General features: G+C 42.6%; 1 protein-coding gene across 1 annotated transcript in view; it reads left to right on the top strand.

Moving 5' to 3' along the window:
• Positions 1 to 16359, top strand: part of LOC119502072 (Na(+)/H(+) exchange regulatory cofactor NHE-RF2) — a 43575-nt gene extending 27216 nt beyond the window's left edge. The window contains exons 3-6 of the mRNA XM_037792908.1: positions 5391 to 5618; positions 13708 to 13861; positions 15078 to 15196; positions 15291 to 16359. Of these exons, the coding sequence (XP_037648836.1) occupies positions 5391 to 5618; positions 13708 to 13861; positions 15078 to 15196; positions 15291 to 15455 (666 nt within the window). The 3' untranslated portion in view covers positions 15456 to 16359. The remainder of the gene's footprint in view (positions 1 to 5390; positions 5619 to 13707; positions 13862 to 15077; positions 15197 to 15290) is intronic.

Raw genomic sequence — 16359 nt, 5'->3', positions numbered from 1 at the left:
AACAACATTAAAGCATGTCCTGAACTGTATCATCTCACCATATTAAAGGGACAGTTTGTGGATCAAATAAAAGGGTCATCCAATCACCAAAATATAAAACACAGCAGATAGAACAGGCCTGTTTTGTTTTTTTGTTTTTTTTAGATAAACTTTTCAATTGACTTTTGATTGTCAAGCTAACTGTAGCTTATTACATTTGATTGTACCTCATTTACCTCGCTTTGAACAAAAGTGTCTGCCAGTGTCTGACTGATTAAAGCAGCCTAATAATCTCATTGGAAACTGTTTGGAAAAGGGCAGGCACTTTAAAAAATATATATATTTGCAGGTCATTGGATGAACCATCCGTCAATCAAACTACACTATGGTCTCACCGGGTCTCAAGTCTCAGACACCTAAACCACGCCCGTAGCTGCAGTGGCTCTTCACAGGACGCTGATCGGTTTCGTTGTCTGGTGAGCCGGAAACAAACGCGTTACTCGAAGCCTGCCGAGATGGATTTTCATGTGACATTTTGATCCCACGATTCTTGCGTGATTTTGTGACAATGCAAGAATCCAACTGCCGATCTCTGGGTATGAGATAAAAAAAAACTGCAATATACTGCTTTAGGTGCAGCCAAAGAGAACTAATTCTTTGAGATTGTAATTTTAAGATCTCTATTATAAGATTCGAGAAATGTTAAAGTCAGCTGGAGCCGGCTTTTTCAACCAACTCATGAAGCTAACATTAGTTTAGCTGTAGTTGATCAAATGTGGTGGTGACAGTTGTCAATTGTGTGAAAACTGAGAGCTTGATAGTAACAGTAACTAAGGAGGGCTGCGTTTAGTGAACAGTGAATCATGCGTGTGAATTTGGCTCAAATTTATATTTAAACTTTAAAGTCCCCTGTCAAAAGCTTCTAACCTTGTGTGCAGTTATGCCCCCCCCAAAGAATAGTCTAATTTCTAAAGTAGTCAGAATTGCGTAACCCAACAACCACAGAGTCAAACACAAGTCTGGTGTGTACACTGTACTCTCCCACACGTGTACTCACAGAGACTGACAGAAACAAAAGGCTGATTGTGACAGGAAGCTAAAGGAATTCATGCGATGGCACTTGTCCCATTGACAGCACATCCTCTCAGCGTGTGTGTGTGTGTGTGTGTGTGTGTGTGTGTGTTCTGTTACTGTGGGCGTGAAATATTCCATATTATTTTTCTTATAGAAAAGCACTCTGATTTATTGCAGAATTTTCCATGTGAGCCTGAATAAAAACATGGATACTAGATGTGTGTTTTCCCATCGGTTTTCCTAATGCGTCTCCTCCCAATGGGACTGACAGATGCTGATAACAAGCCTCTTTCCTGATGACAGGCTGGTTTGCTGACAAAGGGGGAAAATATTACATCTCCCTTTTCTCTCTCTGCCATCAAAATATTTTTCACAAAAAAAAAAAAGTGAGGTTTTCAACGCCCACAGTTCAAACAAACACGGTGACCGCACTTCATTCGATGGCCTCTCGGTTTTGGAGAGGTTGTACAGTAACTTCAGGCCCTCCGAGCCTCGTTGGCTGACACTCTTAAATCAAACCAGGAGTCTCTGTCCTTTTATTAAATAGGCGTTATCGGTTGCTATGAGCACCATAGATGTGGGTCAGTAGAGGCCTACTACACCCAATAGTAGGTTTTATCATCTATTCACATGGTAGATCACCGAAAGAAGTTATAAAAGAAGATGACAGCGACCTCTAGCGACCGTAGTAATTAATGATAGGAGGTCAGGCACTGTAGTATAGAGAGCCTGAGACTCCAGATGGAACACAAAATATGTGTTTCACTCAGGAGGCTGGGGTTCACATCTAGTGTGAAACCAACAACGTGTATCTTTGTGTTTACGTGTCAAGTTTCACTTTCACTTTTCAAGCGTAGTTATTTCAAGCCAAAACACAATGCTTTTCCATAAACCTAACTGAGTGTTTTTGTTGCCTAAACCTAAAGAAGTTGTAGTTTTGTTGCCTAAACCTAAAGACGTTGGAGTTTTGTTGCCTGAACCTAAAGAAGTTGGAGTTTTGTTGCTTAAACTGAACTGTTTTTGTTGCCTAACCCTTAAGAAGTTTGAGTTTTGTTGCCTAAATCTAAGGTTGTAGTTTTGTTACCTAAACCTAACTGAGTGTTTTTGTTGCCTAAACCTAAAGAAGTTGTAGTTTAGATGCCTAAACCTAAAGAAGTTGCAATTTTGTTGCCTAAACTTAACTGTTTTTGTTGCCTAAACCTAAATAAGTTGTAGTTTTGTTGCCTTAACCTAAAGAAGCCTTTTTGTTTGTGTTCAAAACGTGATGTTTCATTCAGTTTTACATGTTAGAACGTGTTGTTTTTAAGTTTTGCTTTCACTATTACAGTGGAGTAGGTGTAGTAGGCCCCTAATGATCCACATCTATGGTGCTTATAGCGACTGATAACGCCTATTTAATGGCCTGATAACAGTCGAATCGGGTGGTCCTTTACACTTTTACACTCAAGTCAAACATCTGCATCCATCCACCATCGGTGAAGAGCAGAGAACACACACAGTCGTGTTGTCACCCTCACCATCACTGACACAAACGTACACACTTTAAGCTGGTACAGATCAAACCCACAGACCGAATCAAAAGCGTCCACACAACCGTCAGAGGCTTCAAGAGATGGCACAGGCCCCGGGGGGTGATTAGTGGGGTGCGGAGAGGCTTCGAGAGGCAGTACGAGACGTTAGATTGGCAAACACTTGCGTCTCCCCCACATAATGACTCCCAGCTGTGCTCCTCTCACTGTTTATGTTAGAGGAGTTCCACAGAAAACCCTTCTCCTCCCCACGGTCGCTAACTGGAAACTTGTGTCATCTTGATTTTTCTGCACCGCTCTGTGTTTATCTGTCTGCTGCGTTTCTCTGCATGCTCTTAACTCCGCTGTTTCTTTTCTTGAACTCTCCTTCTCAATCCTCTCGCTGCATCTATAATTTTCTATCCCTCCCACGCGCTCTCTCCCTCCTTGCTTGTTCCTCTCCCTCTTTCTGCCATTTTTTTTTTCTCTCCTTTGCATATCGATCCCAGGGTGCTAATACATTTGATTTTAAATACATTTTCCTCCCCCTTTGGAAGATCTAACCCAGCTGTTTAACCCCGGCACTTCCTCTCCAGCCAGGAAAAGGAGGATCTTCAGGGATTCATGAGAGTTGTGGTTACTGTTTCTCTCCCTCCTTCTTTCTAAGGGCAAGCTGCCGAGATCACCGCTAAGAGTTCCTAAAGAATCCAGTGCTTGAAATAAAATTATATGTTGCCATCTGTGTTATTTTTTTAAACAGTCGAGTGGTAGATGTGCAGGCGGTGTTGTGGTGATCGAGGGTCAGCCACGATTCCTAACATGCATTTGCAATAATCACGCAGGAATGTTAAAGGTTAGATAGAGTTCGGAGAAATTAATAAGTTAAAACCGTCTTTCTTTCTGTCAGAATAAATCTCCTCTCTACACACTACACCACCTTTCTCTCTCTCTCTCTCCCTCACCATGCCCACATACTCCATATGTATTTTTAGCAGGCACAAGCTGGATCATGATAATAGCTTCACATACAGTGAAAACAATTCTCATGTTGCACAACACGATAGCAAATCTGTCCCATGCACGTAATATGTGCACCGTATGTAGACTCGTATTTGGACATTCACCCAACACCCCTTCTAGTCTGTTAACCTCACAGCTAATATCAGCTGTAAGGTTACAGAGCTGTGGCCACCAGCTATCATCCCTCTCACTGCACATTTATTCTTCCCGGTGTGTAGGTGGTAAATCAGTGTGATCACGCTGTAGAGCTTGAGGCACAATTATACAGGTTCTATAAATGTCTTCACCCAGGCTGCTGGAGGAGCTTTATAAGACTGAATGACAGCACTAAATGAAAGGAGAATAAATCTGTAATCAACAAAATGTCATTTTGTCTCATTCACAATGTGATTTAGTAAAATGACATTCCTGTGAAGCAAATTTCCGTAGTGGCCAAACGGCGGTACTACAACTTCTGTGTTTGTCACGTGATGCCATTGGGCCCAAAAATACTTTTTCCCATAGACTTAAATTGGGAAAGAGACGTCTGTAACTCAGCGGATCATTTTATTTGAGTTGAATCAACTTCCCAGTATGAACACATGAATAGCCCTTATTTAAAGGGACTGTTTGTAAGAATCAGAAATGTCTTGTTAACAGCGACACCTGCGGCCGTTAAATCAACGAAAGTCAGCGTCCTGTTGCTCGCGCTTGTGCTCGCTCTACATAGACATGAACGAGCATCGCTCAAAACAGTGAGGCGACACACGTCAGCTAAAAGCACAATATCACTCTATATTTCAGCTGCTTGGCAGTAATGTTAGCTGACCAGACGAAGGTCTCTCCATGAATCAATGCTGATCCTAGTGTTGGCTTTTCCTGCCTCAGCCTCCTGGCTTCATGCGCCACTGAGTAACACTCACAGGAATGAACAGGCGCTCGTCTCCAACGCTGTATCCCGTTCTCTTTATACGTTCATGGTTGTGACATCACGCATTGGTTTATGGACTGACGCCATGTTGATTTTGCAACCAGAAGTGACAGCTTGAGCTCAGTGCAACCGAACGCTGAATAAGACGTTCTGGCGACCAAAATCTTACAATTAACTTTCATGAAGTGAAAACACACTGAAAGGGTTAAAGCTGTTAGACGAAAACACGAACAACTTAGCATCCCCTGCTTTATGGTCTATCTGACTCTAAATGGGACCATAATTTACTAAATGAACATCATGCTGTATTGAAGAAGACTTGAAACTAGAGATTGAGACCATAAACTCATGTTTACAATGTTTACTGAGGTAATAAATCAAGAGAGAAGTAGGCTCATTTTCTCATAGACTTCTATACAATCAGACTTCTTTTAGCAACCAGAGGAGTCGCCCCCTGCTGGCTGTTAGAAAGAATGCAAGTTTAAGGCACTTCAGCATTGGCTTCACTTTTCAGAACCGGAGGTTGGCGTCTGATTAGTGCCTTGAAGTGCCACATTTCTTTGGTATGAAACAGTCACCCTATAGGCTTGGAAGGTGGTTGTTCTAAATGAGTAAAGTGACTCATCTGTGAGTTTTAGTCACCTGCTGTGTTCACATGCCCTGCAAATAGCAGAATGCCACTCTCCCTTACCCAATCCTTCTACATGCTGCACTATTTAAACGCCTTTATAGGCTTTTAAGTAACGTAGATACCAATGTTGAATGATCCCATTTCTCCATGGCGCTTTTCTGGTTTCTTCTTCACATTTTATCATCATGATCTAATGGATTTGCATTTATATTTTTGTATATTTTACCTGCATGAAACACATGTACATACTATTGTCATTCTCCTCCAGGAGGCTCTTGCCCAGGCTGAAGCCCAGGCCCAGGCCCAATCCCAGTCACGGCTCCAAGTCGACCCGACCGAGATCGCCCCACGTCTCTGCCACCTGATGCGGACTGACACGGGCTACGGCTTCAACCTCCACAGCGATCGATCCAAGCCCGGACAGTACATCCGCTCCCTGGACCCAGGATCGCCCGCTGACCACGCCGGGCTCCGGCCACAAGACAGGCTGATTGAGGTAGGAGGACGGAGGAGCGTGGATGGAGTGTCTGACCAGATAATGCAATCCAATCAATCAAGATTAATCACATGATTGTCCGTAGTTAATCGCAAATTAATCACACATTTTTTATCTGTTCAAAATGTACCTTAAAGGGAGATTTGTCAAGTATTTAATACTCTTATCAACATGGGAGTGGACAAATGTGCACAAGTTTATTAAGTTATTTAACCTCCTTCGTGACATGCTAGTATGACATGGTTGGTACCGATGGATCCATTAGGTTTTTTTAGTTTCATATGATGCCAGTATCTTCACTCTGGCTTTAAAACTGCCAACCTCCGAAAGATCGATTGCGTTAACACGTTATTATCGCGTTAACTTTGACAGCCCTAATAAGAAGTTAATGGGGTGAGGTGGAACTTCCACAACAGCGGTGATAAGCTGGAAGAATATGAAGTGTTTTCATGCATATACACACATGTAGAGACACAGCAGACCCTGGCGGATGAATGAGGAGATCATGAAAAACGTACAAACGCTAACGAGGTGATTATTGATAAATGATTCTGGTTCATGTCAGAGAATAATCTGATTTACTGGGTGTGAGGAAACCCCTCGAGAGGCCTCTTGTAGCCCTTCATCTTGCCACTTTGGAGAAGCGTGGTTTCTTTGTAGGTGTGTTTGAACTGTATACGCTGTGAGCCTACACTCCCGATTTTGCACGTGTCCACATTTCCACACAACCATCCAATCCTTTACCTCCACATAGATCTACATGCATGCTTGGATGACTTTCTTCTCTTGAGATTTTACTCCATGACACACCAACACACACACATACAGCACCGCCTGCGCTTTTCCAAGGAAAGTAGCTCTCAGCTGTTCAGAACACCACTAGAAGTCGACAGACGTCTTTGCACAGTGTTTGCGTAGGAACTATTTTGTATTTGTGTTTTTTTAGTATGTAAGATAGAGGGAGAACACCTGAATGCACCAGCTTATTGGAGACTACAACAATAGCACGTTGGAAGTCAGTCATCTGTGGACGATTCTTAACATATTCAACTTTACAGAGTGTTTTATCACTGGTCCAAATAAAAAGATCTGTCTGGAGCCGCAAAACATTATACAGCTTATACACAGTTTATAGTCTAAGTATATAGTATATAAGTCTAATGCAGTGAGGGCCAGAGTGCAAATGTACTACGGAGTATTACGGCCACATTTAGGGGGAAAAAATCAGAGATTTCCAGTATAAAGTCATAACTTTTACGAGAAAAAAGTCGTAATATTACGAGAATAAAGTCAGAACTTTACGAGAAAAAAAGTCGTAATATTACAAGAATAAAGTCATATCTTTACGAGAAAAGATGTCCTAATATTACGATAATAAAGTCATAACTTTACGAGAAAAAAAGTCTTAGTATTACAAGAATAAAGTCATATCTTTACGAGAAAAGATGTCCTAATATTACGATAATAAAGTCATAACTTTACGAGAAAAAAGTCATAATACTACGAGAATAAAGTCATAACTTTACGAGAAAAAAAGTAATAACATTACGAGAATAAAGTCATAACTTTACGAGAAAATAACACAGAAAATTACTACTTTATAATGTGACTTTTTTTCTCGTAAACTTATGACTTTAATCTGGTAATATTATGACTTTATTCTCAAAATCTCAGATTTATTTTTTTTCCTCAATGTGGCCCTAATACTCCGTCATACCATAGACCTACAACAATGATAAATAAAAATGAAAACGTTAACAAAAAGCAGTTATTCATTTCCATTTTTGAAAATCCACAGGGAGCCACTGGAGAGGAGCTGAAGAGCCGCAGGTTGCTGACGTCTGAGCTAGACTTATCATTAATTATAGTTTGTTGATATATTAGAACAAAGCTGCAAGGAGAGTCTAAAAACTTACAGAAAAGTTTGCGATTGAATGCAGATGTGACCCCGTCTACATATACTGTCACAGCTGCAATTAAAATGGCAGGAGTCACACTTGCGTCTGCTGCCAAGCACCCGTTTCTAAAGATAACAGGAGCTGAAGCCTGGACTCAGTCTTGACTGTGTGTCAGGGAAGAGGCCGGTCATAGAGGGAGTTATTAATCCGTCTGATCGCTGGGGCTGACAGGGGGAGAGACATGGGGGAGGAGTGTGTTTGTCTCTTCTTATAAAACGTGGAGAGAAACGGAGGCAGACGGTGCGTCTCAGATAAGAGAGAGGGGCGGGAAAAAAGGTTGCTGAGAGCGAAGATGCAAGGACAAAAATGAAGGGAGTGTCCTTAACGAAAGAAGACAGGCAGTAAACTGTATAAAAAAGTATGACAAAGTTTCTGTCAAAGTTAAAGGTCATGTATTCAAATACTCCAGAGGAGGAAATGGGTGACAAAGATCATGGGTGTTCAGTCAACTTTGCCCCATCTAAGAAAAAATAAAAAATTAATGCTGGCAGTAACATCATCATTTTCATTATAAGCCGTTTTTCATCTGAGGGTTCACACACACAACATTCACCCTTCATTCCCATGACCTTTGCCCTCGCTGGCCGTACATCAGGGTCCAGACCAGGCTGCAGACCAACAGCCCAAAAGCACTCCAGTATAGGGTCTGATAGTGAGGTCAAACAGAGTTCATTTAGGATCTCCCAAAATGTAAAGCAACATATACTCGGGTTTTTTTTGCACGTTTTAGACAATTTTCCCATCAGGTTTTTTGGTTAATTTCTTAATTTCCAGGCGGTTATTTGTTCCATTTGATGGCAGTTCATGACTAAATGTCCTAAAATCAGCCTCCAGAGACTTGAAAGTTGCTCGACACAACAACAAGATAACGTTTTTTTTTTCCTAAAGATGAATTTAGTGTTGCGTAATAATGCAGTTGAGAGCAGGGCCTGTTTTCAAAATGCTTCCTGATGAATACATGTATGTAGCTGGAGCCAGCAGCCGGTTAGCTTAGCTTAGCACAAAGACTGGAAACAGGGGGAAACAGCTAGCCTGGCACTGCCCAAAGTTAATAAAAAAAACTCACTATTTAAAGAGGACCTATTGTGCTGATTTTCAGGTGCATGCTTGTATTTGGTTTACATGCTTTTATGTTTCTACTAGAACATGTTTACACGCTTTATTTTTCTCATACCAGCTGTGCAAATAGCTACTAGGCTGCTATTATGCAAATGTTACTTTGTGATGTCACCACGTTACAGAAGAGAAGGCAGGGCTTTAAGCGAGGTGTTAGAGGCAGTTCAGGAGCAGTGTTTCTGCGGTGGAGAGTAACTCCCTTTGGCGTTGACTTTGGGCTTTGTAACTTTGCAGACCTTTTACATGCATAAAAAAACTATATAATATACTAAAGGAAAGGGAAAAAGCACAAAAGCATATATGTCTTCTTTAACACTTTATATCTTGTTTTGTTGAATCCATACAGAAACCAAGGTGTAATAACAACAATTAGGCTAGCTTTTACCATACAAAAGCGGTATTAATCTTCTTCACCTAAGAAGATTCACCAGTCTTGTTCAGGTTCAGGTTCAGGTGACTTTATTTGTACCCGTAGGTAGATTTGTTTTGCAGCAAAAATAGAGGATGACATCCGCATTGACAATGAGGTAGAGCACAGACAAGAGACAGACATACCAGTTGGAGTTTCTAGAGACAATGGTGACAAATTACAAAGGTGATGAAATGTTTTGTGAAATGGTTGACAGTAATATAAACTGTAGACAATATGTAGTCCGATAACTTTGATGAGGACCACCAACCGGAGCTGCAGCTTTTGGTCAAAGTAAAGTCTGTGAAAGGCAAAATGTTGCTGTTGTTGTCAGTGTCTGTAGTCTTGGCATTAGAAAGTACTGGTGATGTACTGATGCTCCGCTGGAACATTAGACAGCTGATGAGATTGTGTGGGAACATCCTGTAGCAGGTCACTAATGACGGTCCGCCACCTCCCCACATCTCTCCATGGACACATCAATTGAGGATCACATTGACTTGCGCACACACAAATGAATTTAGTGGGTACTAAAGACGCCGTCAGGCCAAATTCAGCTCAAGTAAAGGAGCTTTATTTGCATGATGCACATGTGTACGCGTTGCTAAAGCAAAGATTTTGAATATAAATTACATAGAAATAGAATAAGATGTCCGATAATATCTGCTTCATTTTTCAAGCATTAAAAAAACAAACATTTCTTCAATGTGAGGACTTGCTGCCTTTATCTGTTTAATATCATTGCAAAATGAATATCTTTGGATTTTAAACTGTTTCTCAGACAAAATAAGACATTTGACAACTTATCGAAAGGGTGATTTCCCGGAGTTTTTACTACTTATATTTTTTACGTGCATGTTTAGCCTACTGTTTGCATAAAGCTTTGGACTGTGTTTGTATTGCAATTATCTAACATTTCCTGTGGGACACTGCAGGTCAACTTTATGAGACTTTAAGTGTTCTGGTAAATATTTGATTTCACTCCAATTTAATAACTTTATCCCGGTGTTTTAGTTTATTTTGGACCGAAAAATCTGAGCCCCTGTTGAGTTAGTTGGCTGATGTGTGTGTGTGTGTGTGTGTGTGTGTGTGTGTGTGTGTGTGTGTGCGTGTGTGTGTGTGTGTGTGTGTGTGTGTGTGTGTGTGTGTGTGTGTGTGTGTGTGTGTGTGTGTGTGTGTGTGTGTGTGTGTCCACGCGCTGATAACAGCAACCGTCTTTGACCATGCGTCAAGACGGCGCTTGTGTTATCTGTCAGCAGCCTGTTAGAGAGGTGAACAACCATGACAGATCTCTCTCTCCGTCTCTCGCCGTCTCTTTTCTCTCATCACGCCCCATTACACTGGAGGTGTATCAGCAGCAGCAAGCGCTGTAGAGGCGACGATGATGAGAGCTCAGCTTTCTGCCGATGTTTGGCAGAAGCGGTGACACCAGTGAACGCCTCATCAGTCTCTCTGCTCGGCCTGCGCTCAACAGTGCGTACTCTGTACCTCTCACAGACTTGAGGGTGTCACCAAAGAACACCTTCACTCACAGCAGCACCCACATACTGTACATACTTGGGGTTAAATTCATGATAGGCCAGTCTAATGACCTTACTGATCCCCTGCAGTTTGCCCTCACTCACCAGCTGCTCTCATTATTTACTTATCCAGTATAGGGAGGGGGGCATTTACATGTTAGCATTATCATTGTCACTCGATAACATTCTGACGTTAGCATTTAGCTCAGCCTACAGCCTCCTGGTGGGGTGTTTTATATCACGAGGGATCGCCTCGCTTCCCAGCATTGGACGCTTGATGGCCTACCACTAGACACAAGGCACCTGATCGGACGAATGTTTTTCCTCGTGGGATGCAGCTCCCAGGTTTCAAACCGGAACCAACATGGCGGCTTGTTTGGAAACTTTATTCTCTTATTTCACGAAAATAGTTCACCGAAATATGTTCCTGAAAACATTTTATGTGAGAAATAAGCCGTGCAGTTGCTGAATCTGTCTTTATTTTGGATCAACAACGCTTAGTTTGAAAGTTTCTCGGGAGTTTCCTGGAGGTGGCGAGTCGCGTTGCATGAGCCTAGACCTCAACGTTATGCAAATGAGGAGCGCCCAACGTGGCGGTCCGTCTCTCGAATCGTGCTGCCACGCTACCAGAATGCATTGCACGGCTGCTTACATAGACAATGAATGGGAAGCGTGGAAAAGACGGATCCTGTGGACACGAACCTTCACAGAGCTGCTAGCATGGCGAGCTATGGGCGCAGAGCCTTGCAGAGGCAAAGACCAGCGCAGGTATTCACCGATCAGCCATAACATTAGGGTCAGCACAGGCATCCTGACCGGTCTGCGGCTACGCAGCCAGATACACAACAAACTGCTCCTCACTGTGTGTTCTGACACCTTTCTATCGGAACCAGCATTAACCTTTTTCAGCAGTTTAAACTCCAGTAGCTCTTCTATTGGATCGGACAACACGGGCCAGCCTTCGCTCCCCACATGCATCAATGAGCTTCGGGTCTGTCGCCGGTTCAGCGGTTTTCCTTCCTTGGACCACTTCTGGTAGATTTAGACAATGAGCAAAGATTATTTTTGCAAGAGCCTCTATCCATCATTTCAATCAACAAATGGTGTTCTTGCTGCTGAGACGTCACCCTGAAATCAGCTGTTGCAGGAACATTAAATTTCCACTCATTTATTACCAAAAATCAGTTTCTGAATTAATTTGAAGCCACAAATAGGCCGTGCAGTCGCTGAATCACGCATTATCTATAACAGCTTGTTTAACAATGTCCTGGAGGCTTGTTTGCTGTACAGTCACTGTGAAAACTGGCTTTATTAGATGAGACTCTTAGTCTAGACCAAAGAGTTCAAAGTTACACATGATGCGTCACACACACACATGATGTGCAGATGCATTTGAAATAGTTTGTTTTGATCGATCCAAGGTTAGTCTGCTCTTACACACAGTCAGGTGGCTGGACTCTCCATGACTCTGATGAGACATGCACTTAAACACACACACACACACACACACAGTATCAAGAGGTTCCCTGAGGAATAATCCCATGAGAAATAAGCGTCTGTACTGTTCCTACAGCGTGTATCAATTAGCCCAGTGGGCAGAGAGCAGAGTGTATTGTCTTGTGTGGGATGGACTGTTGATGAAGGGCTGTGAAACATGACACAACACCTGTTGTTTGGCCGAATACAAAGATGCTTGTTCTCTCTCTCTATCAAACTGTCTGTCTGCGTCCCCGGCTGACTGGAGATGTCTGTTTTTATGTCTGTCTTATGTATCTGTCATGAGTCCTGGGAAGAAAAAAGATTTTTTTATTTGAAAGAGAGGATTTCCATCTGTTGATTCTTTCTTTGTGTTATCTTCCTTCCACTCTCTTTGCTGATCTTGTTTCCGTTTTCATTTCTTCCCTGACAGACCCGTAAAGTCTGTCTCATTGCACCTGTAGTACTATTTCAGCCCGTTTTCCTCTCCCACAAAGCTAGTTTTAAGAGTTTCTTTTCCTCCGCTTTACTACATTATGTCCCATCATGTCATAAGCGGTGAATTTTAAACAAATTCCCCTCAGGACTCGGACACCTGAAACCCGCACCATAGCCGGAGCCCAGGAGGAGAGCCATCAATAATTGATTGTGCACCAACACTGACTTGGCGTGGTGCGAAGCTACCTGCCTCAGAGAGGCCGAGGTCTAGACAAAGCAGGCCTCCAAATGCACGCAGCATCTAGATAAGAGCGAGCAATCACAGGCTATTGTGTTATTGTCACACAGATGGTCGGTCACGTGCATCCATATTCATTCTGCCCCTCTGTTGGGCTGTTTCTGGCACTAATGTTTCCTGAAATTCTTCTTTTATTGTGGTGAATCAGAACTGAACAGCTGTCCCTAAACACTTTCCTGAACTGCTGTTGCAAGAATTCATAATTCATAACTTTGGCTGGAGAGATGCAGGCCTCTGAGAGTCATGTTGAACAGTGTGTATATAATCAGTATGTTGTCCCATGGCGCTACCTACTGGAGGAACGAGGTAGCACAGGCTCTCAGTGTGGGGAACAGTATGTCAACATGAAAAAAATGCTATATTCAAAATAAAGATGAATGTAACTCAACCAATCCACTGACCTGGAGAGATTTGTGTTGGAAAAAATGAAAGTAGGATGTTAAATGTCAAGTATATAGGGTCATATTTTGGAGATATGTCTAAAAAGCTTTTTAATATAGCCTGAAGATCTGTATGGCTGCAAATGAAATGATAAAATACAGAGAATTACACCAGAACTGCACCACAGAACAGGAGGTCTTTCTGCAGGAAGGACAGCTGAAAACACCGGGACACTGAGAACAAAAAATAATATCAATATCATGTGCAACACTACTTTTTTCCACTCTCATGTGCAATATCCCTGTTCATTGTGTGCAATATCAATGTCCATCATGTTCAATGTTGGACATCTTCACATACTGTCAACTATCTCCTGGTCCTGTTCTTGTTCTACATCTCATGCTCACTGCAAAATAAAAGTAGTTTTCTTTAAAAAGAGCTATAACAGTCAACTTGTAAAACCATTAAAACATCTCCCTACTGTGTCCTGCAGGTGAATGGTGTGAACATCGAGGGCATGCGGCATGCAGAGGTGGTGGCCTTCATAAAGAAAGGGGGTGATGAGACCTGGCTGCTGGTGGTGGACACCGACACGGACGAACACTTCAAGAGGAGGGGGGTCGTCCCCACGGTCAGCCATCTCAGAGGTATAGGACTGCTCGGCTTTGTGTTACTGTATGTATAAACTTTAACTTTCAGGATGCAACATCGTCACGTACAGTAGGTTATGGTCATGTCGTGTGCAAAGAGCGAGGTTGTTCAGCTGACTAAAATATTGAATAGGAAGTAAATGGATTCAACACTGTCTCGGTGCAGTGTGTAGGATCTGACGGCATCTAACGGTTTGGTTGCAGATTGCAACCACCTTAAAGTTCTCCAGTGTGTCAACCATGCAGGAGAACTATGGTGGCCGACGCGATAATGAGAAAACGCTAATGGCTCTCTCTAGATCCAGTGTTTAGTTTGTCCGTTCTGGGCTACTGTAGAAACATGGCAGCCGGCTCCGTGAAGAGGACCTGTACTGTAGATATAAATGGCTCATTCTAAGCTAACAAAAACACAACTATTCTTATTTTCAGGTGATTATACTCTAAAGAAAACATACTTATTACTAGAATGGCACTTGGAGAGCGCAGACCTCGGCCAACGCATGACTTTCACAGCTCACAGCTGGCGGTACCGTGAGGTGGTCAGCTTGTTATTAACACGGTGTGTTTCCGTGTAACGTGTCGGCGGATGCCTCTCTCATTCAGCAGCCTTGTTATGTCTGTATAACGTTACACTACGTTGTCTCTCATCCCGTCATCTACCTCTTTGTTCTTTCTCACCGTGGATGGCCAGCAGCTCCCGCACACATCCACACACGTCTCTCTGCTCGAAGAAGGAGGCGGTGTCACGCGTCCTCAAAGCGTCATCAGTTACACTGCGCATGTGTTATACCCTGTGGTCTTAATACTCAGGCTGATCGGAATCCTTAAAAATATTCCTGAATCTGGATCATGATCCAGATCGCCACCAAAATGTAATGAATTGTTCATTGTGCTACACTCCACCCCTCCAAAAAATGTCATTCAAATCCATCGCGGACTTTTGGAGTAATCCTGCTAACGGACAAACAAACAAACCAACAAACCAACTGCCGGTGAAAACATAACCTCCTTCCTAGGCCTTCGGCCTTGGCGGAGGTAAATATTATATTCCATATCTGCTAATAGATCCTCCTAAATGCTGCACACGGGTCCTTTAAGATACATTACAACAACCTTTAAGACTTCCATTTGTCGACTGAGATCCCATTCTTTTGAATATGAGCAACACTAGAGTGTAAAACAACAATCTGTGGGCTTGTTTGTTCGTTTTCAGACTATGACGGTCCGTCCATATCCAACGGCTCCCCCAACCCTCAGATCAACGGCAGCTCCACCACACAGTCCTTCAGGTCCACACACTCCGACCTCAGCAGCCAGGGAAACAGCACACAGGTGGGTGGGGAGCATTCACGAACGGGGCTGTGTTTGGCCTTTCACATGAAAGTCAGCACCCTCAACCTTTCTGTCTGTCTATCTCTCTGTCTAGCTGGCGGATGATGACGGCGGCCGGCTGATGGACCCCTTCGCCGAGATGGGCCTGACCCTGAGCGCTACGGCAGCAGAGGAAAAGATGAAGGTCCACTCCAAAGAAAAGAAGAAGGCGCCGCAGATGGACTGGATGAAGAAATACGAGCTGTTCAGCAACTTCTGAGGCTTTCCACTACAAAAACACCAGAGATACGAGCTCTCTGCTGTCCTCTGCGTGGACCAGAAAGATCCCCCATACAACAGATTTTGCTCCTGGAATTAAATGTGACAAAAGGAAAAAAGTTGCACTGCGGATTTGACTTTTTAAGCCACTTCAGAAACCCTTTAACAGCTTCTTTTCTCCTCTTCAAAGTAGAAGTACAACATGAAGAAAGTGACTGCAAAACTGTGTTTAAAATCACAGAAGGAAGAGCAGCAAGTTTTCACAAATTTACCTAAATCCCCATCACTTTTTCTCTGCTTTAATCCCCCCCGTTCTCCCCACTCCTGTAGAGACTAATTTCAAACAAATGAAGGGGACAGTTATTTTTATATTTAAAAAAGTATAAACAGCTTTTAAAAAAAAAAATGTATCCCATCATCATGGACTGCATTTTGAAGAGTTTTATGGACACTGTGACGATAATGATTGTGGACATTGTGGGAGTCAGAGGAAGCCCAAAGCTGGCAGAAGATCACTGTGAAAGAGTTGAGACCCTCCCCCCCTCGCATATGTTTTATAATAATCCCTCACAGAGAAAAAGGACGGCCGTCTGTTTACTGGTTGTGTGTTACAGTACGTCTCGTACATGTATTTTGTACTTTTACATAGAGCTCATTAACAAATGTTATTTAGCACTCAGTCTTAATAATGTATCACCACTAACCTCTTTTTTCCCCCAAAGTGCTCCAGTGCACATGTGCATAACAAAGGGAAGCACCACTAACATTAAATGTATTGATAAAGTAAACATAGACCAGGGGTCAGCAACCTTTACTATCAAAAGAGACATTTTAGATAAAAAAATAAATTAATAATCTGTCTGGAGCCGCAAAACATTTGAGCATTGTGATGAAGGTAACACAGT

Source organism: Sebastes umbrosus, chromosome 14, assembly GCF_015220745.1.
Source record: "Sebastes umbrosus isolate fSebUmb1 chromosome 14, fSebUmb1.pri, whole genome shotgun sequence".
NCBI lineage: Eukaryota > Metazoa > Chordata > Actinopteri > Perciformes > Sebastidae > Sebastes > Sebastes umbrosus.
The sequence above is the reverse complement of the archived record's forward strand: the minus strand, read 5'-3'. Positions and strand labels throughout refer to the sequence as shown.